At 37.8% G+C, this 21214-nt stretch overlaps 1 protein-coding gene and 1 non-coding gene across 5 annotated transcripts; one reads left to right on the forward strand and one right to left on the reverse strand.

Annotated features, from left to right (window-relative positions):
• Nucleotides 1–7649: 7649 nt before the first annotated feature.
• On the reverse strand, nt 7650–7756 carry LOC120268145. The gene has a single exon (XR_005538814.1). It is a non-coding gene; the product is annotated as a small nucleolar RNA R71 (small nucleolar RNA).
• A 2110-nt stretch (nt 7757–9866) lies between these two features.
• Nucleotides 9867–13237, forward strand: LOC120267949 (binding partner of ACD11 1). 4 transcript variants are annotated; one of them, XM_039275627.1, is made up of 8 exons: nt 9867–10002; nt 10094–10197; nt 10344–10422; nt 11019–11087; nt 11179–11241; nt 11354–11694; nt 12244–12367; nt 12842–13237. In XM_039275627.1, the coding sequence occupies exons 1-8, from the start codon at nt 9997–9999 to the stop codon at nt 12860–12862; spliced, it is 807 nt and encodes a 268-aa protein (XP_039131561.1). In that variant the 5' UTR covers nt 9867–9996; the 3' UTR covers nt 12863–13237. The 4 variants fall into 4 exon arrangements, with proteins under 4 accessions (XP_039131561.1, XP_039131563.1, XP_039131562.1 ...); XM_039275629.1 differs by lacking the exon at nt 12842–13237 and adding an exon at nt 12102–12131 and having other exon boundaries at nt 12233–12368; XM_039275628.1 differs by lacking the exon at nt 12842–13237 and adding an exon at nt 12102–12131 and having other exon boundaries at nt 12244–12368.
• The last annotated feature ends 7977 nt before the right edge of the window (nt 13238–21214 follow it).

Consider the following 21214-nt stretch of genomic DNA (forward strand, 5'->3'; position numbering starts at 1 on the left):
CGATGGTCTTGTGGAGAGTCCTCTACTCGTCCAAAGGTCCCTTTGTCCGGCCCAGGATACACCTCGCCGGATCGGTGCTGACAAAAGCTCTCCCATTAACCTCCTCTCCCAATCCCTAGCCAATACCTCTCAAAACTCTAGCCGCAGCCCTCTCTCAAGTTGGGGTAAAGATGGAGAAAATAATTCTGAAATCGGGGCTGAAATCGGCCTTAAATAGGGTTGGAATCGGGAATCAACATGCCCATGTGGGTGCTACTGTGGATTTTTCACACGGCCATGTGAAATTTCCACACGCTCGTGTGGATTCTCTATTTTCATCCTTCTTCGGCTGGCTGTGAACAATACTTGCTACAATATTTTGCTACAGTATTTGCTATAGTGCTCTGCTACAGTGCCGGTCCGAAATACTCCCGAATCCATGCTTTCATCGAGGTAACGTAAACAAGCACACGTTTACGTCGTAGATCGGTTTGCTTATTCAATAACGGACATGTTGGTGGAGATCTTGCTATACATACACAAGCCGGAATGCTTAAATGTGACTACCCTTGTGCCCCTCCAAATCGTTGTGCTAACTTGAATACTAGGAGGTTGGCACACATTCCCGCATTTCAAACCCGACTTATGTCTTCACGTTTGAACCTTCTCAAGATTTCCTCCAAATGGTGCATTTACTATCCACATTGGCTTCTTTCTCTAATACTCGGCCTCACAACCCTATCTGCATGAAAGTAACATAAATACACACATATTAGCGTTAAAACCTGATAAAAGTAATGTTCATCATAAGGAAAGAACACTTCATATTCTTATCGCACAATCACTTATCAATTTGTGTTACCTTCCAAGAAGGGCTTGTTTAACATCACTAGCTTGACGTACCTATGCTTTAAGGGGGTCATGAAGGAAAAATGCACTAAAATTTTGAGAGAGTGAGGGTTCTTCCCTTAATGCATACTATTTCAAGCGATGCCCGTTGACCTTGAAGGTCCCCTTCATAGGATGAGAGATTTCGATCGCGCCATGAGGAGATATTTGAGTGAATGGAAGAACCAGACCATCAAGATTTGAGTTTTCCTGAAAAAAGCTTCAGCCTCAAGTTTAATAGTAGAACCTGCTCTCCAATTTGAAACTACTTGTGCCTTTTACATGGTTATCATGAATCTTTTTCACTTTTTCCTTGTCCAACAATGCATTCTCATAAGCATTCTATCTGTGTTCCTCTAACTCATTTAGTTGGAATTTCTGTTTCTGATGTGTGTCCTCCATATCAAAATTCAATAGTTTAATAGCCCAGTAAGCTTAATGCTCCAACTTGACTGGTAGAAGACAAGCCTTGCCATAAACCAACCTATAAGGTGTGTGTCATGTAGAGGTTTTGTAGGCTGTTCTGTATGCCCATAGGCGTTATCTAAACGTTCTGACCAGTCACGTCTATTGTGATTCACGATCTTTTCAAGAATTCTTTTTAATTCTCGATTTGTAACTTCAACCTGACCATTGGTTTGAGGGTGGTAAGCAGTGGCAAAGCGATGATTGATGCCATATTTTCTCATCACTTTTTCAAACTGAGAGTTACAGAAGTGTGTTCCTCGATCACTAATGATTGCCCTTAATGCACCAAATCATTAAAATAGTTTTTTCAAGAATCTAACAACTATTCTCACATCATTTGAGGGCAAGGCTTGTGCTTCCACCCACTTGGAGACATAGTCTACTGCTACCAACACATATTTGTTTCCATTTGAATTTGGGAATGGTCCCATGAAATCTATTCCCCAAACATCGAATGCTTCCCACTATTGGATAGGAGCTTGTTTTATTTCATCAAGCTTGGACAGATTTCCATTTCTTTGACACTGATCACAGGTTCCAACAAATTTTCGGGCATCCATGAAAAGCGTCGGCAAAAAAAAAACAGCCTCGAGAACCTTCTTAGCTATGCGATTAGCACTAAAGTGGCCCCCTACTGTCCCTGAATGACAATGTCTCAGAATTTCCCATACTTCTAAGTGTGAGACATAATGTCGCACAACTAGGTCACCACAAAGTTTATATAGAAACGGATCCTCCTAAAAATAATGCTTGCCGTTGGATAAAAATTTCTTCCGTTGTTGATAAGAGAAATATGAGGGGATGACTTGACCAACAATGTAGTTCATTAAGTTAGCAAACCAAGGGCATTCATCAGTCTAGGCGTTCATTTCTCGAACCAAATAAAGGTGTTCCTCGGGGAAAATGTCGTCAATTGCTCTGTGCTCATTAAAGTATTCTTTTGTACGCTCAAGACGGGACAAGTGGTATGCTACCACATTTTCTGAGCCCTTCTTATCTTGAATTTCTAAATCAAACTCTTGCAAAAAGAAGAATCCATCGAATCAACTGTGGCTTCACATCTGACTTGGAGAAGTGATATCTGATTAATGCATGATCAGTGTACACGATAACCTTGGACAGCACTAAGTATGATAGGAATTTATCAAAAGCATAGACAATGACCAATAACTCTTTCTCTGTCGCAGTGTAATTTTCTTGAGAAGACGTCAGAGTTTTGCTTGCATAGTAGAATGGATGGAATTACTTATTGTGTCATTGCCCCAACACTACTCCAACTGCCCAATCACTTGCATCGCACATGAGTTCGAAGGACTGATCCCACTCAGGAGCTTTCACAATAGGTATTTGAACTAGCCTCTCTCTTAGTAAATGGAAAGCCGTGAGGCATTCTTGGTCGAAGTTGAAGGGTGTATCCTTCTCCAAAAGTTTTGTCATGGGCTTAGAGATCTTTGAGAAGTCTTTGATAAATCTTCGATAAATCCAACATGGCCAAGGAAGCTTCTGACATCTTTTATGGAGGACGGTGGAGGGAGTTTCCCGATTGTTTCAAGTATGGCCTTGTCCACTTCGATCCCATCACTAGAAATCTTGTGTCCCAATACTATGCCTTTTCTTACCATGAAATGACATTTTTCCCAATTTAGCACCAAATTCGTCTCCTTGCATCTTGAAAGAACCCACTTCAAATTATGCAAACAACCTTTAAAGGAATCCCCAAAACTGAGAAATCATCCATGAAAACTTCCATAATATCTTCAATGAAATCATTAAATATGGATATCATGCATCTCTGAAATGTCGTATGTGCATTACACAGCCCAAAAGGCATCCTCCTATAGGCAAATGTGCCATATGGGAAAGTGAAGGTGGTCTTTTCTTGATCCTTGGGCGCCACCAGGATTTGTAGGTATCCAAATATCCCATCAAGAAAATAATAATACATGTGTCCTGATAACCATTCCAACATTTGATCGATAAAAAGAAGTGGGAAATGATCCTTACGTGTGCCATCATTCAGCTTCCAATAATCAATACAAACTCGCCGTCAGTTACTGTACAGGTTGGAATCAATTCGTTGTATTCATTGGAAATCACCGCCATTCCTCCCTTCTTGGGCACCACCTGAACCGAACTAACCCAAGGGCTATCTGAAATCGGATAGATTATCCCAGCATCTAACAATTTCTTCACCTCCTTCTTGACAACTTCCATCATGTTGGGGTTCAATATCCTTTGAAGTTATACCTTCGGTTTGATGCTATCCTCCATTAGGATTTTGGGTGTGCAAAAGGATGGACTAATTCCCTTGATGTTAGAAATACTCCAAGCGATGGCTTTCTTATGCTTGCAGAGTAAGGCCACTAATTGCTCTTTTCAGCTAGTGTAAGTGTAGAGGATATTATAACTGGTAGTTTGGAGTTTTCCTCCAGGAAAGTGTATTCCAAGTGTGCTGTAAACTCCTTGAGCTCAACGTCTAGAGGAGTAGATGATGAAGATTCAGAAGCTGCACTAAGAACTCTACCTCCCTGACTATCGACATCCTCATGCATTATGTTATATATTTTTTTTCCCCTGTGGGTGATATCTTCATCCATCAATCGGTTGTTGTCAACATCACAGGGTATATCACTGCCCAATCCAACTGAAACTGATATTGCCTACTCTGTATTCATCTCTTGTTCCTCATCTTCCTTGCAGGTACCCAACTCTATACTCATTAACTGATTCCACTGTGTTGTTTGTTGATGAAATTCTAATATTAGTTCTGTAAGGTTACTTTCCTCACTGTGAGAACAAGTATCCTCATCCCAGTGGGTGGTGAAATGAGAATGGCTCCTCAGAGTAGCAATTAGTTCCTCCATGATGGCTCTCAATGACCTTTGAAAATTTCTCTCTACTTAAGGATCGGGGCTTGCCAATGGAGTTGAAGTGCTCCCTCAGGTCATACAATTATTCCTTCACAGAATAAGTTGAGGTAAAATCAACTCACTATTCAAAATTAAAAATAAGAAAAGAAAAGATATAATGAATGATCCAACAAACAAAAAGAGATATTTACAGATATGAACAATATAAACAAAGTAGATCACCAGAATCCTAATTTTCCTAAAAGTTGCCAGTCCCCGGCAATGGCACCAAAAACTTGATGTACTCTCCGCAAGTGTATGGATCGCTACCAGTAATAAAGTGGTACCCCACAAGGGGGTAGGGTTGTCGAACCTCAGGGACTGGACTTCTAGTACTAGTTGATCCTCTAATGTCTAGTCAATTGAAAGAGTGATAAAGAGATTAACTTCTACAAGAATAAAAGCAAAAGGGTGGAAGAACTAAGTAGAGTAGGGTTGAGTGTTGATAAGTGCTTGTGCAATAAGAATGCGAAGTGTTCTTTCCTTATGATAAGTATTACTTTTATCGGGTTTTAACGCTAATATGTGTGTATTTATATTACTTTCATGCAGATAGGGTTGTGAGGCCGAATATTAGAGAAAGAAACCAATGTGGATCGTAAATGCACCATTTGGAGGAAATCTTGAGAAGGGTCAAACACAAAGACATAAGTCGGGTTCGAAATGTGGGAATGTGTGCCAACCTCCTCTCGTATTCAAGTTAGCACAACGATTTGGAGGGGCACAAACGCAGTCACATTCAAGCATTCCGGCTTGTGCATGTATAGCAAGATCTCCACCAACATGTCCATTATTGAAGAAGCAAAGCGATCTACGATGTAAACGTGTGCCCGTTTACGTTACCTCGATGAAAGCATCGATTCGGGGGTGTTTCAGGACGGTATTGTAGTAGGGCAATGTAGCAAGCACTGTAGCAAAACAATGTAGCAGGTACTGTTCACAGCAGCTGAAGAAGGATGAAAACAGAGAATCCACACGGGCGTGTGTTAATTCCACACGCCCGTGTGAAAAATCCACAGGGGCGCCCACAAGGGCGTGTGGATTCCCGATTCCAGCCCTTTAAAAGCTGATTTCAGCCCCGATTTCAGCAGTCTTTTCTCCATCTTTTCCCCAACTTGAGAGAAGGCTTCGGTTAGGGTTTTGAGAGGTATTAGCTAGGGATTTGGAGAGATTCTATGGCTCCGACATCGCGCTCCATTTGGAAGAAGGTTAGTGGGAAAGCTTTTGTCGGCACCGATACGGCGAGGTGTATCCTAGGCCGGACAAAGGGACCCTTGGACGAGTAGAGGACTCTCCACAAGACCATTGCCATGACTATCGTGGGGGTTTTCTATGGATTCTTTTCTTTTACATTTGATTTCATTGATTGTAATTAGCTCCATGGAGAGCTAAACCCCCTAGTGGGTACTTGGGTATTTGTGAACACTCGGATGTATTCGTTTCATTGAACCTCTTTATTATGCTTTCAATTAATTGATGTTTTATTTGAGTTCCAATCTTGAATGCTTGATTATATGAATACTCCCTTAGAGTGACACTAGGGTTGAGAGTTCTTGTTGGTAACCCTTGTGAGTGAGTGACACACCACGAGAGTTAGACAAAGATAGATTGGAGAGGGTTGAGAGGGTGAGTCAAGAGGTAGCGGAGCGTCCCCTTTTCCCTCCGGTGTGATTTATTCTATCTCTATTTCCTCAAGTTTTTTGCGGTCATGGTAGAGTGAATGGGCTAAAGGATGACCTTCCGCTGGGGCTTAGTTGTGGGTGCAACGGAGTGAAGCGTTGAAGTGATTTTAGCACCTAGGGCTTAATTGTGGCTAGGGACCTTCCACCTGGACCAAAGGGTTATGTCTACATCTAGGAGGAGGATTTATCACTTGGAATCCCTAAAACTCATTGCAATTCTATACGAGTGCGAGGTTGAGAGGTTATTCAATTTCTCCTCTGGGACATGTATAGAGTTAGGCATGGTTGACCTTAGATTTGGGACCATGTATTTAAGGATCTCCACGACTCATTATTGCATTAGTTAGAAAGTATAATAGAGGGTTCTTGCACTTGAAATGATTGTCCTAGGCGGAACAATATCCGGGTACCCCATTTATTTCGATTGCCTTACCTTCTCCTTTACTTGTGCTCTCTTTCTTATTCTTTTACTTTTGTTATTTCACATCTTGTCACACATATCACTATTCATCTTTCACTTAGTTAAGAAACAATTTAAGTGTTTTCATTCCCTACTCCCTCTGGATACGATACCCCATTCATCTGGGATTTTATTACTTCAATAAACCCATGCACTTGCGGGACATACGCAAAGGGCGTTGTCAAGTGTCGATAACAAGAGGACAATGCCCAGGGGTGATCCTTAAGTGCCTAAGATACTGACTTGAGTCTAATGGCTATCAAATTCACCATGTTCTGTAAGTATAACTATGGGCTTCATTCATGCCAAGTTTTGCAACTACACTAGGTAATTGCAACTATGGTAATCCACACATGCCAAGTTTTACACAAGCATCTATGCAAATCAAGCACGCCAAACACATGCATAAACACAAGAAAACAATAGAACTCCATAGGCATTAGAACTCAAGTAGTCAAGTAGTCCCTGATTTCACTTCATATGTGTTATAAATCCTAAGAACCTACAACAGAGACAAACATATCACAATAGCATCATTTCTAGACAAAATGCGCTAAAAGACTAGCGAAGGAGTACATTTGAGCTATACAAAATGAGATATAAAATGCACTTATCAATACTCGGAAAACTTAGAGCTTGTTGATTTGAGCCATTTTATTTTTATTTGTTTCTCTTGTGTTTACTTATTCTTGTTGTGTATATATTTATTTTTCTTATCTTGTTCATTGTTACCTCCACTGTTGGTCTTAACTTTTGGTTGTTGATTTGTGCAAGGTACACATCTTATGACCCGGGCAAATCAAATAGACTTGGTAGAATCGGACAGAGAAATAAAGAGAACCTTGCATCAAAGATTAAGGGAAGTGGCTGAGAGTTCAGGACAGCAAGAGGTCCAGATATAACAAAGTGAACCGTTAGTCATAACTGAACCAAGAAGGACATTGTCCGACTATGAGAGGCCACAGTTCACTGGTAAAGAATTTAGTGTGCAAGCCCCAATAATGCTGGTGAATAATTTTGAAATCAAGGTAAGTACAATCAAGATGATTCAAAATTCAGTTCAGTTCGGTAGGTTAGCACAAATGCTCCACCTTCAAGATTAATGCTGTCTCAGATGATGTAATCAGGTTGAGACTATTTCCATTCAGTTTAAGAGAGGTAGCATACCGATGGCTCTCATTACTAGCTCCTAGGTCCATCACTACCTGGAAGGAAATGATTGAAAAGTTTCTTGCAAGATACTTCTTGCCAAGCAAGGTAGCTAGACTGAGGTAAGAAATTTCGGCCTTCAGGCTGGGAGATTCTAAAACACTCTTTGAGGCATATGAAAGATTCAAGGACCTCCTAAGAAAATGTCCTCATCATGGCTTCTCTTCTTGGATAAGAGTACAGATGTTCTATAATGGGTTGAATTATCAGACTCGCCAGCTTATTGATGCCTCGGCAGGGGGTTCTTTAAGTAAGAAATACCCCGAGGACGTTGAGAAATTAACTTAAGATATGGTAAGTAACGAATCCCACTGGAGTACTTGGCGTAAACCACCACCGGTAATAGGAATTTATGAGGTGAATGACAACACTGCACTAGCCATGAAAGTTGAAGCCTTAACCGAGAGGTTTGACCAGTTTATGATAGGTTCGAGCTCAAATTCTTGAGCTGTCTTATCTTGTGAGACATGCATGGCAGGGCTGCCACTACCTAATGGCCAATTTCTATTGCATCAGTGGCCTTGATAGAGATAGTGGATTATGTCGGTGGAGGTCAGAGAGGGTCGGGCAACTCTTATGGTAACACATATAATTTGGGGTGGCGAAGTCACCCAAATTTTTCGTGGAACCAGGGGCAACAACAACAACGACCACCACAACCCCAAGGGTCTCAATACCAACCTCCTCCGCAACAAGAGAAGAAATTTACTACGGAAGATGTTCTAGCAAAATTCATGATCAACATTGAAGTGAAATTTCAGAACATAAATACCCAGTTTGATGAATTTGGCACAATATTGCGAAATATCCAAGCTTCAATCCAAGCACTCGAGAGCCAAGTTGGACAACTTGCTAGGGCAAATTCAGAGTGCTCTCCGAGTAACACTGAAAATAATCCGAGAGAGTATTTGAAGACTATCACTCTTAGGAGTAAAGAACAACAAGTGGAGGCAAGGGCTTGAGAAGGCCTAAGTGTCAAGAAAGATAGTGTAATTGTTCAGGAAGACCCTAAGCCAGCTGAACCGATAATTAAAGAAGATGAAAACAAGCATAATGAATTGCACCCTCAACAACAACAATCAAGGGTATTTGAATACAAGCCTTATATCCCCTACCCAGCAAGGCTAAAGCAAGATAAAGAGGATGCTCAATTCAAAAAGTTCCTCAATGTCTTCAAACAGTTGCATATAAACATCCCTTTTGTAGCCATTGTCACAAATGCCCAAGTATGCTAAATTCATGAAGGACCTTCTCACCAATAAGAGGAAATTGGAGGAACTAGAAACAGTGGCCCTCTCCGGGAATTGTTCAGCAGTGATTTAGAAGAAATTTCCAAAGTAGTTGACTGATCCTGGTAGTTTCATCATCTCGTGTGTGATTGGGGAAAAGATGCAAGAAAAAGCCTTAGCCGATTGAGGAGTCAGCATAAAATGTTACGCCCTACAAGTTATTCTTGAAGTTGGGTTTAGAAGGCTTGAGGCCCACAAGAATGACGCTACAATTAGTTGATCGTTCAGTGAGAAAACCTCGAGGTGTAGTTGAAGATGTTCTCGTGAGGGTGGATGAATTGATTATTCCAGTAGACTTCTTGATTCTTGATGTGGATGATGATGTTGAGGCGCCGTTGATACTTGGGCACCCTTTCCTCAACACTTCTGGTGCCCTCATTGATGTAAAAGTGGGAAAAATGACAGTGAGAGTGGGAGAGGAGAAGTGGTCTTTACGCTTCCTGGAGCCATGAAGTATACTTTGGTTCACGATGATCCCCTTTATTTCACGGATGAGACTGACATGGTTATCTTTGATCATGTGCAGAAAGTTTTGGCGATGAACCCATTAGAAGACTATCTGGAAGAGTTGGATATCAAGGAAGACAAGGGAAAACTTTCTGCTCCATCACTGGTACAACATGAGTTACGGGGAGACAAAGCCAACACCAAATAGCAAGATAAAGAAAAAATAAAGGTTTGAAAAAAAAAAATGTGCTGCAAAGCAAATGAAAAACTTAAAAAAGGCACGAGGCTCACAAGGTAAAACTGCCAATAAATTTAAGCAGATTTGCATGTGTATATATATATTCGTGTAAAATTGTAATTTCCCGGAAACAATTCAATTTATGAGGGTTTACGGGGGCATGAATAAAAAAAGTCCGGAAAGCCAGGCTCCCGACAGCACATTCCTTTGCTGACCAAGAACTTCAGTAAAATATCATTTATGCCCTTAAATTAAAATAAAGGAGGTGGTTTAGAAATCTTAGTAAAACATAGCAGGGGGTGTTTCAGCCTAGTGGTTGTTCTTAGCTTCCCGATAAAGCTCTTCAGGCCCACGGGGCTGAAGCGAAAGAAAGAGATTGAGAAACGAAAGAGAAGCGAAGGGAAGCAATTCAATCCGGCAAGCAATAATGCAGGTCTGAACATGGGATCAAACTCTAGAAATTTTCTTTTCTCTTTTTTTCTTGGGATTTTTCTTTGATGATTTTTTTTTTTTTCCCCAAACAGACTAGGACGGTTGAAGTGCGGAACATCTCGGATCTGGCAAGCGAGAGAGAGATCCGGGAGTTCTTCTCTTTCTCCGGCGAAATCGACCACATTGAGATGCGATGGTTCGTATCCTTGTTTCTTTTTATGATTTTTTTTCTTTTTGAAATTCATTGATGCATTTCTTGGTGGTTTCGTTTGGGATTAGGTTTTTTATTCTCTGGATTAGGGATTTGTCTAACGATTATTGTTGTCTGCGTTTTGTGGGCAGTGATTCTGGGGCTTCGAGATGCAAGGCGTTCGTTACTTTCAAAGATCCGAAAGCTCTCGAGATCGCACTGCTTCTCTCGGTATCTCACTATTCTCGTTGTCTTTCATTTCAGCTATTTATTCATATATCTTGTGAGTAAAGCTATAAAATTGTGGTTATTGGTGCAAAAAAAATTATGTTATAGCATTGTATGGTATGGTTATGTGTTAGTCTATCCCAATTTAACATGATTTTACACTGAGGAACAAAAATGTTACCCCAGGAGAGGAAATGTGGGTTACTGTTTCTCTTATTTATGTTTCAGTCGCAATAACTTCTGTTTCCTTTAAATGTTGTTTACTGTAGATTTATTTTGCTAATTTGATGTGAAATCAAAAGATTTCATATAATCTTGTGGAATGATTATGTGAAATAGCTAATCTCACTAGCATTATGTATCTGTGTGCTTGTTAATCTCATTGTGCTGTTGGGATTGATCAATATTCTCACTTTTGTATTTTTATTATTATTATTTTTTTTTTTTTTACATTTGTGTTTTTAGGAGTTCATGCTCATACATGTATGTATGCATTCACTTGTTGCCAATATACTAAAGCTACCCTGTGCCTTCCTTGTCTCTGAGCTATGATTATTTTCTCGATCACATGATGTTTTTAGTTGATTCTCTATTTTCAGGGAGCTACAATTGTAGACCAGATAGTGAGCATAAGACCTGTTCAGAATTACAACCCTGATGTTGAGGAGGTTAAGTTGATTATATATATATATATATATATATATATCCCTTTATCCTTTTCAAAACTACATCATAGTGACTGTGGTGGTTATTATTCAGCAAGTTGTTGTATCCCAGGGGACAAGTGATTATTCTGATGTGAACTGTTTGCCAAGTACTGAGGTGTCTATAAACTCCAGTATACTTTTCACTCTTAAGCTGCAACTCTGTAGAATCGATTTAATGTAAAGCTTTATCTTATTTGAGTCTGGTTATATGCTTCTTACCTCTGCAGCTCCAAAGTAGTTCCTCTGGTGGTGGGCGGATATATGTAAGCAAGGCTCAAGAAGTTGTGTCAGGTGTGCTAGCAAAGGGCTCAGCCCTTGGCCAAGATGCAATGAACAGAGCCAGAGCATTTGATGAAAAGCATCAGTTAAGAGCAAATGCCTCTGCAAAGGCCATTTCTTTTGATAGAAGGGTTGGGCTCTCTGAGAAGATAACTGTTGGCTTTTCTGTTGTCAATGAAAAAGTCAAGTCAGTGGATCAAAAGCTACATGTGTCTGATAAAACAATGGCAGCTCTAATTGTGGCAGAGAGGAAATTAAATGATACAGGTTCAGCTGTGAAAACAAACAGGTATTTTGTTGCAATATTATATATAGTCCATTTGATTCTTTTTAAAAGAATGGCATGTAAGGGTGGTATTTTATTGCATTACTTTATATCAGTCATTTAATTCTTTTCTATAATGGCATGGAGACAACATTGTAGGCAATATTCTATCTTACACTCCCTTGTCTTTGAAAACATGGAATTGAAAATATCAACATATTTCATGCTGTCTTCTCTTCTGGTAGATAGTAGCTTGTTCTTGATTATCCTTTATGACTATGACTCGAATTGTTAGATATGAAAGTTATCTTTCTTGCGAGCATATTGATTTTTTGTATCTTTTGTCACATCTAAGTTTCAAGTAATTGTTACTATTTTGCTGATGCTACATGTTTTTTGCATTCTTGAATGTTTGGTGGACCTTTTCGTAGCATTTCAAATTGGAACTGAACCAATCACTGGTGCATCTCTTGTCCTATATTATCTTATGATTTTTGTTCTTACAAGAGTTATTGATGTACTTAGTTTCTCTGAGTTGATTAAGTGCTGATGTGACATTTAGTGGATGAGCAGGTATGTCACTGCTGGAACAGCTTGGCTCAATGGTGCTTTCAGCAAGGTGGCCAAGGCTGGCTATGTGGCTGGTACCAGAACCAGAGAGAAGTTCCAATTGGCAGTATCCAACTTGACAGCAAAGGTAAGCTCCAACATTTCACCTACTTCCTACCGGTAACTCTTGCAGCATATGCACTACCTCATCTTGTGATGTCTCTGATTTTGGTAAGTTTTGAAGGTTGCATGAGTCTTGTCTAGCCAATCTTATCCAAATATCCATTCAATAAATGTTTCTTTAATGATTTGAACTCGGTGGCTTTATTATCTATTCAATTCTTTTAACTGCCAAGTTTTGATAAGTTTGCAAATACAAATTAAAGATGTCCAGGCATCATTGTACTACCTCATCTTTTGATGTCTCTAATTTGGTTATTTTTGAAGATTGAATGATGCTTGGTTAACATATCTTGTTCTAATTTTCTATTCAATAAATTTTTAGATAAGTCTCTTTCTTCTCCATCCAAGCATTTCATCCATTCAATCTTTAAATTATTCAATTGCAAATACTGATTGAGACTAATGTTGCTATGTTCTTATTTCTTGTTCTTATCAACAGGATCCTGTCATTGCTGCATGAGTTTGGTAATGTTGATGTGGCCAAAAAAGGATGGCCGCCGGATCAAAGGGAGTGGATTGATTTGCAGTAACAAGTTTGTGTATGCTTGTCTTTTCTAGACCTGGAAGTGTGCGAGATGTGTGGGATCGAGTCTCCTTGTTAATTGTTGTTTTCTACCTTTAATTGGCTGCTTTACTATTTCTTTCATTTTTCTGGTGTTCCTTATTGATTTCAGGAGTGTAGTTGTATCAAATTGGGTGGTTGTGCTAGCAGTGAAGTGAATATTTTAGGGTTTTGATATTGTATTGTAAGACGGATACATTCTTTCATCTCTTTTACCTATACCCCGAATGTTCTTAGGTGCTGTCAATGAAAGGAAACCCATTTCTAAGTGCAGTGATGCTGTTTACAATGTAGATGATTTGAATGGTGCTGTTATTTTGTTTTTCTGCATTATGAAACTTACATGATTATCGCCCCCGAACACTGCATGTCATTAACAGGACATGGCAAAGCTGAAATCCTTTTCCATGCTATGCATTATAGTGTGGAAAGTGCTGTGATATGTGGGTGTTCCACTGTGTAAAGCAGTTCTTTTGGGTAAAACTTTCCACTTTATTTTCAATTTGGTCACCCAACTTGAAAACATATTAAAATGGCCACTAAATTTTTATTTGTTTTCATGGGGCAATTACCCGAGATAAGCCGGCTGTCAATGGCTTACATGGTGATCGGAAAATGTTGAGCCAACAGCCAATAGTCATGTCATGTGTTCACATCACAATGAATGAGATGAGTAAATTGGAGCCGGCTACGTCAGTATCCCTTTCCTTTCTTCTTCATGCCCTAGTGTCCTGCCTTGGGAATGTACATCTGTTTGCTCACAATAACCTACCTAAAATCAATGTCAGCTTGGTTGCAATGGGGATTTTGGACCTCTCCATGTTGATATATTGAATTTAGATTGACATTAAATGAGCTCCTCGCACCTTGCTAGTAAAATGTACACTTGATTTAGTGGCATGAAACTAATAGCTGTAGTTTGGAACTCCTTTAATTTACTTTGTAGATTCCATTATCATTCTTTTTTTTTAATCTCAAATTTCAACCAAAAACTCGACCTTAGGTGACCAAGTTCTGATCTGCCGTGGCTTGCATTTCAAGAGCTACTTCTATTGGGTATTAGTGAGGTTTTGTTAGGATATGCTTTGCTTTTCAATGTGGGATTTACTTTGGCTTTATCTTTTAAAAGATGTGAGTTTCACTTTATCATCAGATGAAGTCCTTTCTTTTTTGTTCTCAAGTGATAATAATGCTATTAGAATTCCAGTTGTCTGGGTATCTCTTGTTATTTTCTCTGGTGAAAAACTCTCTCAAATGAATAGAGAAGATGATCTCCATGATTGTATCAACAAATCATCACCTGAAGATACAAGTATGGTGAAAAGAACTAGTGATACCATCAAACACACACATATATACATACATATACATATGTATGCAAATATATTGATAATTTATGACAATGATGGCTGTACTTTATGAAGAAAGTTTCAGCAATGTCTTCTGATAGATGTTGCAGGAAAGATGATGGTCTTGGCTTTTCAACCCCTCACCATAACATTTCAAGATGGTGGATATTATGTTGACACTCCTCCTGTAGTTCATTTGTTATCGTAAAAGTTTTTTTTTTTTTTTTGGTTTTTTATAATCAGTAACATTACTAACAAGTAGCTTGTCATACCTCTCTAGGGAATGAGATAACAAGGATATAAGAGAAAACCTCAAGTTGCTGCGTAACATCACTGGAGCATTCAGACCCGGTGTTCTTTTTTTTTTTTTTTGAAGCAGGAAAAACTACACTTTTGAATGTTCTCTCTGAAAGGAAAATTGGTGGCGTCATTGAATGAGATATCAAGATTGGAGGATATCAAAAAGTACATGAAACTTTTGCAAGGATTTCAGGTTCGTGTAAGCAAACATATGTACAAATTAAGGTAAAAGAATCACTTGTATATTCAGCTTGGAAGAAGAAAGGGATGATGACATGGCCAACTTTAGCTAGCTCATCTCATTCATTGCGACGTGGACATGCCTAATAAGGTGGATGACATGGCGAGTGGTTGTTGTCTCAGCATTTCCAGCAACCACGCAGGTTATTAGGGGCCGGAATGTCTCATGTGACTGCCCAGTGAAAACAAATGAAAGTTTAGATAACCATTTTGATGTGTTTCTAAATTTGGTGACCAAAGTAAAAACAAAGCAAAGTTAGTGATATACTAAAAAATTTACCCTAATTCTTTTGGTTTTCTAGATCAGCATTTTCAAAGTGATAATCATCTATTTCTTCTAATTAGGTATTCTGGGTCTTGAAACTCTTTGACACACGAATTAGGAGTATCCTACTTTCATGTGATTCACAGGGTTCAACAAGCAGCTGATATTTCACGATCAAAGATGTAGTACTGCTTGTAATAGCGGTCCTTATATCTTTTATTAACATTTGAAAGATGGTCAAAAGAAAATATCTCTATTTGATGGGCGCCTTCGTATACCTATGAATTCCATTGGACCTAGAAATGAGACATTGGAAGAATTTTTTTGCTCTTCCAAGAAATGAGACATTGGACGAATCTTTTTGCTATTTCAATATCAATAGGTTGAAGTTATTTTTTGTTTTCATAAAGTGCTATTGTGGTTTATTGGGAAAATATCATCTGAATTGTCTGGGTTATCCCCATTTTGAACATTTTAACTCTATCTAGCAGTTGTCATCTAGGATTATTAATTAGAAATGGTTGGAGTGTTGATAACACAGATCATATCTACAGGTTCCAGATCATATGAATAGAGAAGAGTAATGGCTGGAACTTGCAAGGAGGCCACTAATCTGTTTCTTTTCTTGTCCTTGTAGATCTTAATGTTCATTCGAAGCATTACTCATATTATCCTAAAAGCTTTGAAGCTAGCAATTAACCCGGCGGATCCTCTTTTCAGTGTGCTTTTCACTGCAAGTTTGCAGCAACAAGTATCTAGGGAAAGAATGACACGTGGATGGCATTTTCGCTCACATCGCCATAGTTAAATGAAAATAATTTGTGATTGGGGTTCACAAGTTAATATGCCCGACAAAGTTGCTCATAAAACTAAGAGTATTAGAGAATTGAGAAGTGTTTTTTCCATAATCTGCTATCTTAATAACTTGATTATTATTACCCTAGGATGTTTGAACTTTCCAGGAATCCACACTGGTTTTCTACTCTCGCTCTGCATTGGTAGAGGCCTTTATCAAATCATTCTGGTAATTCACCTCAATCTACTGATAAATTATAGTTGCAATAATTTTGAAGTCTTTGTCTGATTATTCTTTCTGTTGACCTTTCTGTTGACCTTTGTAATCTTAGATATGTTGTAATATTTTAAATATTGAAAATATTTTAAGTTTGCATCTCTTTGTGACTTAAATAATTAAAGATGTTAAAATTGCACCTCTTTGCCTTAAAAGGAGTTATGGTGGGTAGAAGATATGCCTATATCTAATAAGTTTCAAGTGAAAAATAGGAATATAGAATATTTGAAAGTTTTCTTTAGTTCAAGTACAACAACAAATACTTTGTTCTTTTCTATGAGGCTTACTTTGTTACGTCAAACATTATATCATTTACAAATCTTATTTTTTTTATAAAAAAGTGTTATCTATGTCAAAAATCTAATTTGTGAAATTTGGGTTTTTATTTGCTGAGGACTTCTTATTCCTCCAAACTCAATTTAACTTGTACAAGCTATTCATTCTAATTGACGCTAATTAGTGGATTATAGTTTTTTCAATTATTTTTTATAAAAGATAAATTGATCCCTGACTTTGATTTCCTTGTTGAATACCGACAAAATATATTCATGAATAGGTATTGACCAGTGGCGGCTCAAAGCTTATAAAGGCCTAAAGCGCAAGCATGAAACGGGGCCTTAATTAATTAATAAAAAAAAAATTATTAAAAAAGTCATAATATAAAACAAACAATAACAAAATGATAGATATCAAAACAAACAACAAAAAACAAATAACAAGATTATAAAATAAAGCTAGTTCAAAAAGTTCAAAAAGAAAATCCTTATTTTACATAAATTCAGAAATTGTTTAGTTGACTTGATATCATCTTTGTATCTTCAAATCACATCCATTTGTTCATGTTGAAAAAGATCATTGAGACTAAATAATCTCACAAAACACAAATTGATCAAAAACTCCTTTTGAGAATACATCTTGTTACTTGTGAGTCGCCTTACGGTTGTTACTTGTGAGTCAGCTGTCAGCGAGTGATGAGTATCGCAAACAAGAACTCAATAGCAATGATAAAAACCTTTAACGGTATAAAAAAAATTATAATCTTTATTTATAATAGAAATTAAAAAATTTGACCGTTAGTAACTCATGCCTATATTTTTTATTTTTTTATTTTTAGGAATAGGTTGGTTAGTTGGGAAAAGATAGAGCATTAATTATGCATTGAAGTATATTTTTTTTGGAAATAGATTTGTTTGTTGGGAGAAGAAGATAAGTAGTTATACATTAAAAAAAAATTAATTTATTAGTTTTTATTTAAAAAACTAGTTGATGAAAGATTTGAAATAGGTGAAATATTAAATAAAAAAATTAAAATATTAATTAATTATACAACAAAAAAATTATTATGATTACAAAAATAGGATTTTAAAATTTTTAAAAATTTAAAGTTAATGATGAGGCCTCAAATTTAATTCATAAGTTGTTATGGACTTGGAGTTATTATAATCATTTTGATAATTAAGATTTTAAAAACTATAGTGGTTTAATTTAAGATGAGGCCCTTGATTTTTGGGGGCCTAAAGCGATTGTTTGATCAGCTTTACCCTTGAGCCGCCCCTAGTATTGACTATATGGTTTGGCATCATTTGGTTCTGGGAAGCATGGCATGCACATCTATTTTAGATAATCATTCTACTGCATTGGATTAGCTACATGATTACTGTATCATGTGCTGAACCATGGCATCACTACCAACTCACAGTTCATATCGGAAAATACGAAGTTGGACTAATTTAGAAACATTAGACCATGCACTATTATGGATTTTTGGCCACATTCTACATAGAAGCCTCTTATCTTTACATTTAAGTAAAACAAATGAGACTTTAAATATGAGACCGCCCAATGTGTGGTGTACGGCAGGGATGGTTTGAGAATTATGAGCTCATCAAGCGAAGGTAGGCTGGGTTCCATTCGTTAGCATATTACTGGACATAAACCTATGTTTTTGGTAAACAGTCGCTAAATGATGATTTGATGATGAAAATTTTCATAACTTACCACGTGTACATGTGTTCGATTATATGGGCTCAAAAAAAGAGTGTGTGAGTCGTGGTTATCAAAAGCACTATATCAAACCATTGTTATAAAACACTGTAGCAAAAACATTGTTCACGCGGTCGCGTGGGAATTTCTGCAGCTCACGTAGGCGAGTGAAATCTCTCACCGTTGAGTGGAGGCACGTGACAGACGCGGTTTCTGACTATAAATAGCCCTTTTGCCCTATTCTTTAGAGACTTTTTGCTAGCGTTTGAAGGGCGAAGTGGCTAGGGTTTCAAGAAGAGGTCTTTGGTGAATTTAGGGGGTGTTCTTCACCAACTTTGATAAATCTTTTCTCCCTCATAGCATCAAGGGAACTTTTGGCAACCTAACTTTGGAGAGGGATCCTTCAAGATGTTGGACGACCCATCAAGGCCTTCATCACGAATTCAAAGGGGTTTTATTCCATGGTTTTCATTGTTTTTCATTGCATTATTCTTTGCTTTGTAATTTTCCCCATGGAGGGCTAAACCCTAGTAGGTATTTGAGCATGTGAACCGGCCGTAGGATCATATTTTTGTATTGATTTACTTCATGTTTTCTATTAAATCCTAGTTTATTTAAGTTTCAATCTTATTTTCTTCTTGCTTGCATGTCGTATTGATCCTTATGATTGATTTGTATTACATGATTTGTTGTCGTGGTGAGAGAGGTCTCCATTAGGGTTAGAACTCTAAAAGATTGAAGAGGGTTGAGAGGGTGAGTCATGAGATAGTGGAGTGTCCCCTTTTTCCTCCGATGATTGCTTCCTATATCCGTATTTCCTAGGCTTTATGCAGCCATACTTGGTATGAGGCGTGAGATTGAGAGATTTCTCTGCTAAGACCTTGTAGTGGGTTAGGGATCTTTCACCTAAAAGTAGGGTTAGATCTATCTTTAGGAATCGGTTGTACTCTTAGATATCCCTAGAGTTTATTGCAGTCATATATGGTGTGAGGTGTTGAGATTGAGCAATTTCTCCACTGGGACCTCATAAGGGACTAGTATCGATGGCTTGGAGGCAGGGACCGATTGTTCTTGGATTACCTCAGCTCATCTAACTCAGTTTAGAAATATTTAATAAATCTTGTGCTTCATGTTACATCCTAGGGGAAGCATTGCCCAGGTACCTCATCTTTATTGATTGAGACTTCTCTTATTTTCTATTTTCCCTTTCCTTGCTTGTGATATTCATATTCTTGCGATTGAGTTCATTTCACCATAATCTTGATTCCAACTAGATAACTGAGAAGTTGTTATTACTAATACTTCCGTTCCCTGTGGATTCAACTACCCGACTCACTGGATACTTTATTACTTCGACACCGGTGCACTTGTGGTACACGCATGTAAATTGGTGTGTCATGGAAACCATCACAACCATGATCTATCCACATAACACCTAGAGAAGCCGTGCTAGGATGTGACTTGGAGCCCAATCAATAACCTACTTACCACTAGAATCACAATACCCGCGGTGAGGCCTTGGGTGGACCTAATATTATAAATACCCTAAGATTTTTTGATCTTGGGGATTTTTTTGCTAAATTTGGTAGAGCGGCTAGAGTTCTAGAAATCTGAGCTATTGGAGATGAGTTTCACCATAATTTCAGCAGATTTTAGTGAGTTGTCCAAGGGAGATTCAACATGCATCATTAGTGGAGTGCGTGCGAAGAAATTCGGTGCAGTCTTGACAATCTTGGGATCCACTCAACCTCAACCTTCAGAGATATATTGAAGGAAGTTAATCTAAGAGTTCTTAATTCTTTATTCTTTGTTCCGATGGATTTATCTTTATTTATATCTCTATTCTTGATCTAGGGGAATTGTATGTGTAGGTATTTTGCCTATTACTGGTGAACCTTGACTGATAATTTAATAAATGTTTTCTAGTCTTTTGTGATACATTACATGTTTCTTGAATGCTTATTTTGTTGATGTGGTGAGGAAGATATGACCCTACATCAGAACACACATGTTTTGTTAGATCTATGCATGCACTAAAAGATTAGGAATGGCTAGGTTACTAGATTAGGGGTTGATCACTTGTTAGGCTTAGGGTTTGATTTGTCTCTTTTAGAGGAGTTCCTGAACTTAAAGAAAACACAAGAGGTTGGGATAAAAAGAGATTCTATCTTAAGTTCCTAGTGATTTAGACCTGGTTGCCAAGAGATTGGGACCAGTAAGCCTCTGAATTCCCTTCGTCCAACATTAGAACACGATTGTCATAACTCAATGCATATCATAAGCAATAGTTAAGAAAACTCTCATACGATTACCCAACTCCTTCCAATTGTGCTTAACAATCCTCAATTGTATTAATTAATAAAATTATAGAAGTAGACTTAAGAAACAACGTAGATGATTAGGCTATCGATTAAGTGAAAAAGAAGTAATAGGAGCCTCTCGTTGTCCTTTGAGGAATACGACTCTCGTGCTCGCCTTCAAGGTTTTACTTGATGTCTCGTACATTTGTGGTACTCACAGATTCAACCCTATCTATATATTTACACACACCCTAAGAGTATGTCAATGGACAAGTAAATATTGAAGAACAAGTGCTATGTTCTTACATATATTTGAACATCATTCTAAGAATTGTGTTATTAAGTTTATGTTTAAACGATCAGTAGAAACCATTAGCATATACTTTTATTTAGTGTTAAATGGAGTCTAACGAATGCAAGAGACACTTCTTAGAGCACAAGATCCTATTCCAGAAGATTGCCTAGATAAAAGATGGAAATGGTTTAAGGTATGGTGATTGTGTATCATATTTTTAAATCTATTTTATAATTAATAGTTGAGTTTTATGTTTCTTACAACATTTTTTTAGTGATTTGTTTCAAGGGTTGTTTTAGGGCATTAGATGGAACACATATCATTGTTAATGTGCCAGCAATTGATAAACCCAGATATTATAATAGAAAAGTAGATATATCTACCAATGTCCTAGGTATATGTTCGAAGGATATGAAGTTTATATATATGTTACCAAAATGGAAAGG

This window comes from Dioscorea cayenensis, chromosome 8 (genome assembly GCF_009730915.1).
Source record: "Dioscorea cayenensis subsp. rotundata cultivar TDr96_F1 chromosome 8, TDr96_F1_v2_PseudoChromosome.rev07_lg8_w22 25.fasta, whole genome shotgun sequence".
In the NCBI taxonomy this organism is placed as follows: domain Eukaryota; kingdom Viridiplantae; phylum Streptophyta; class Magnoliopsida; order Dioscoreales; family Dioscoreaceae; genus Dioscorea; species Dioscorea cayenensis.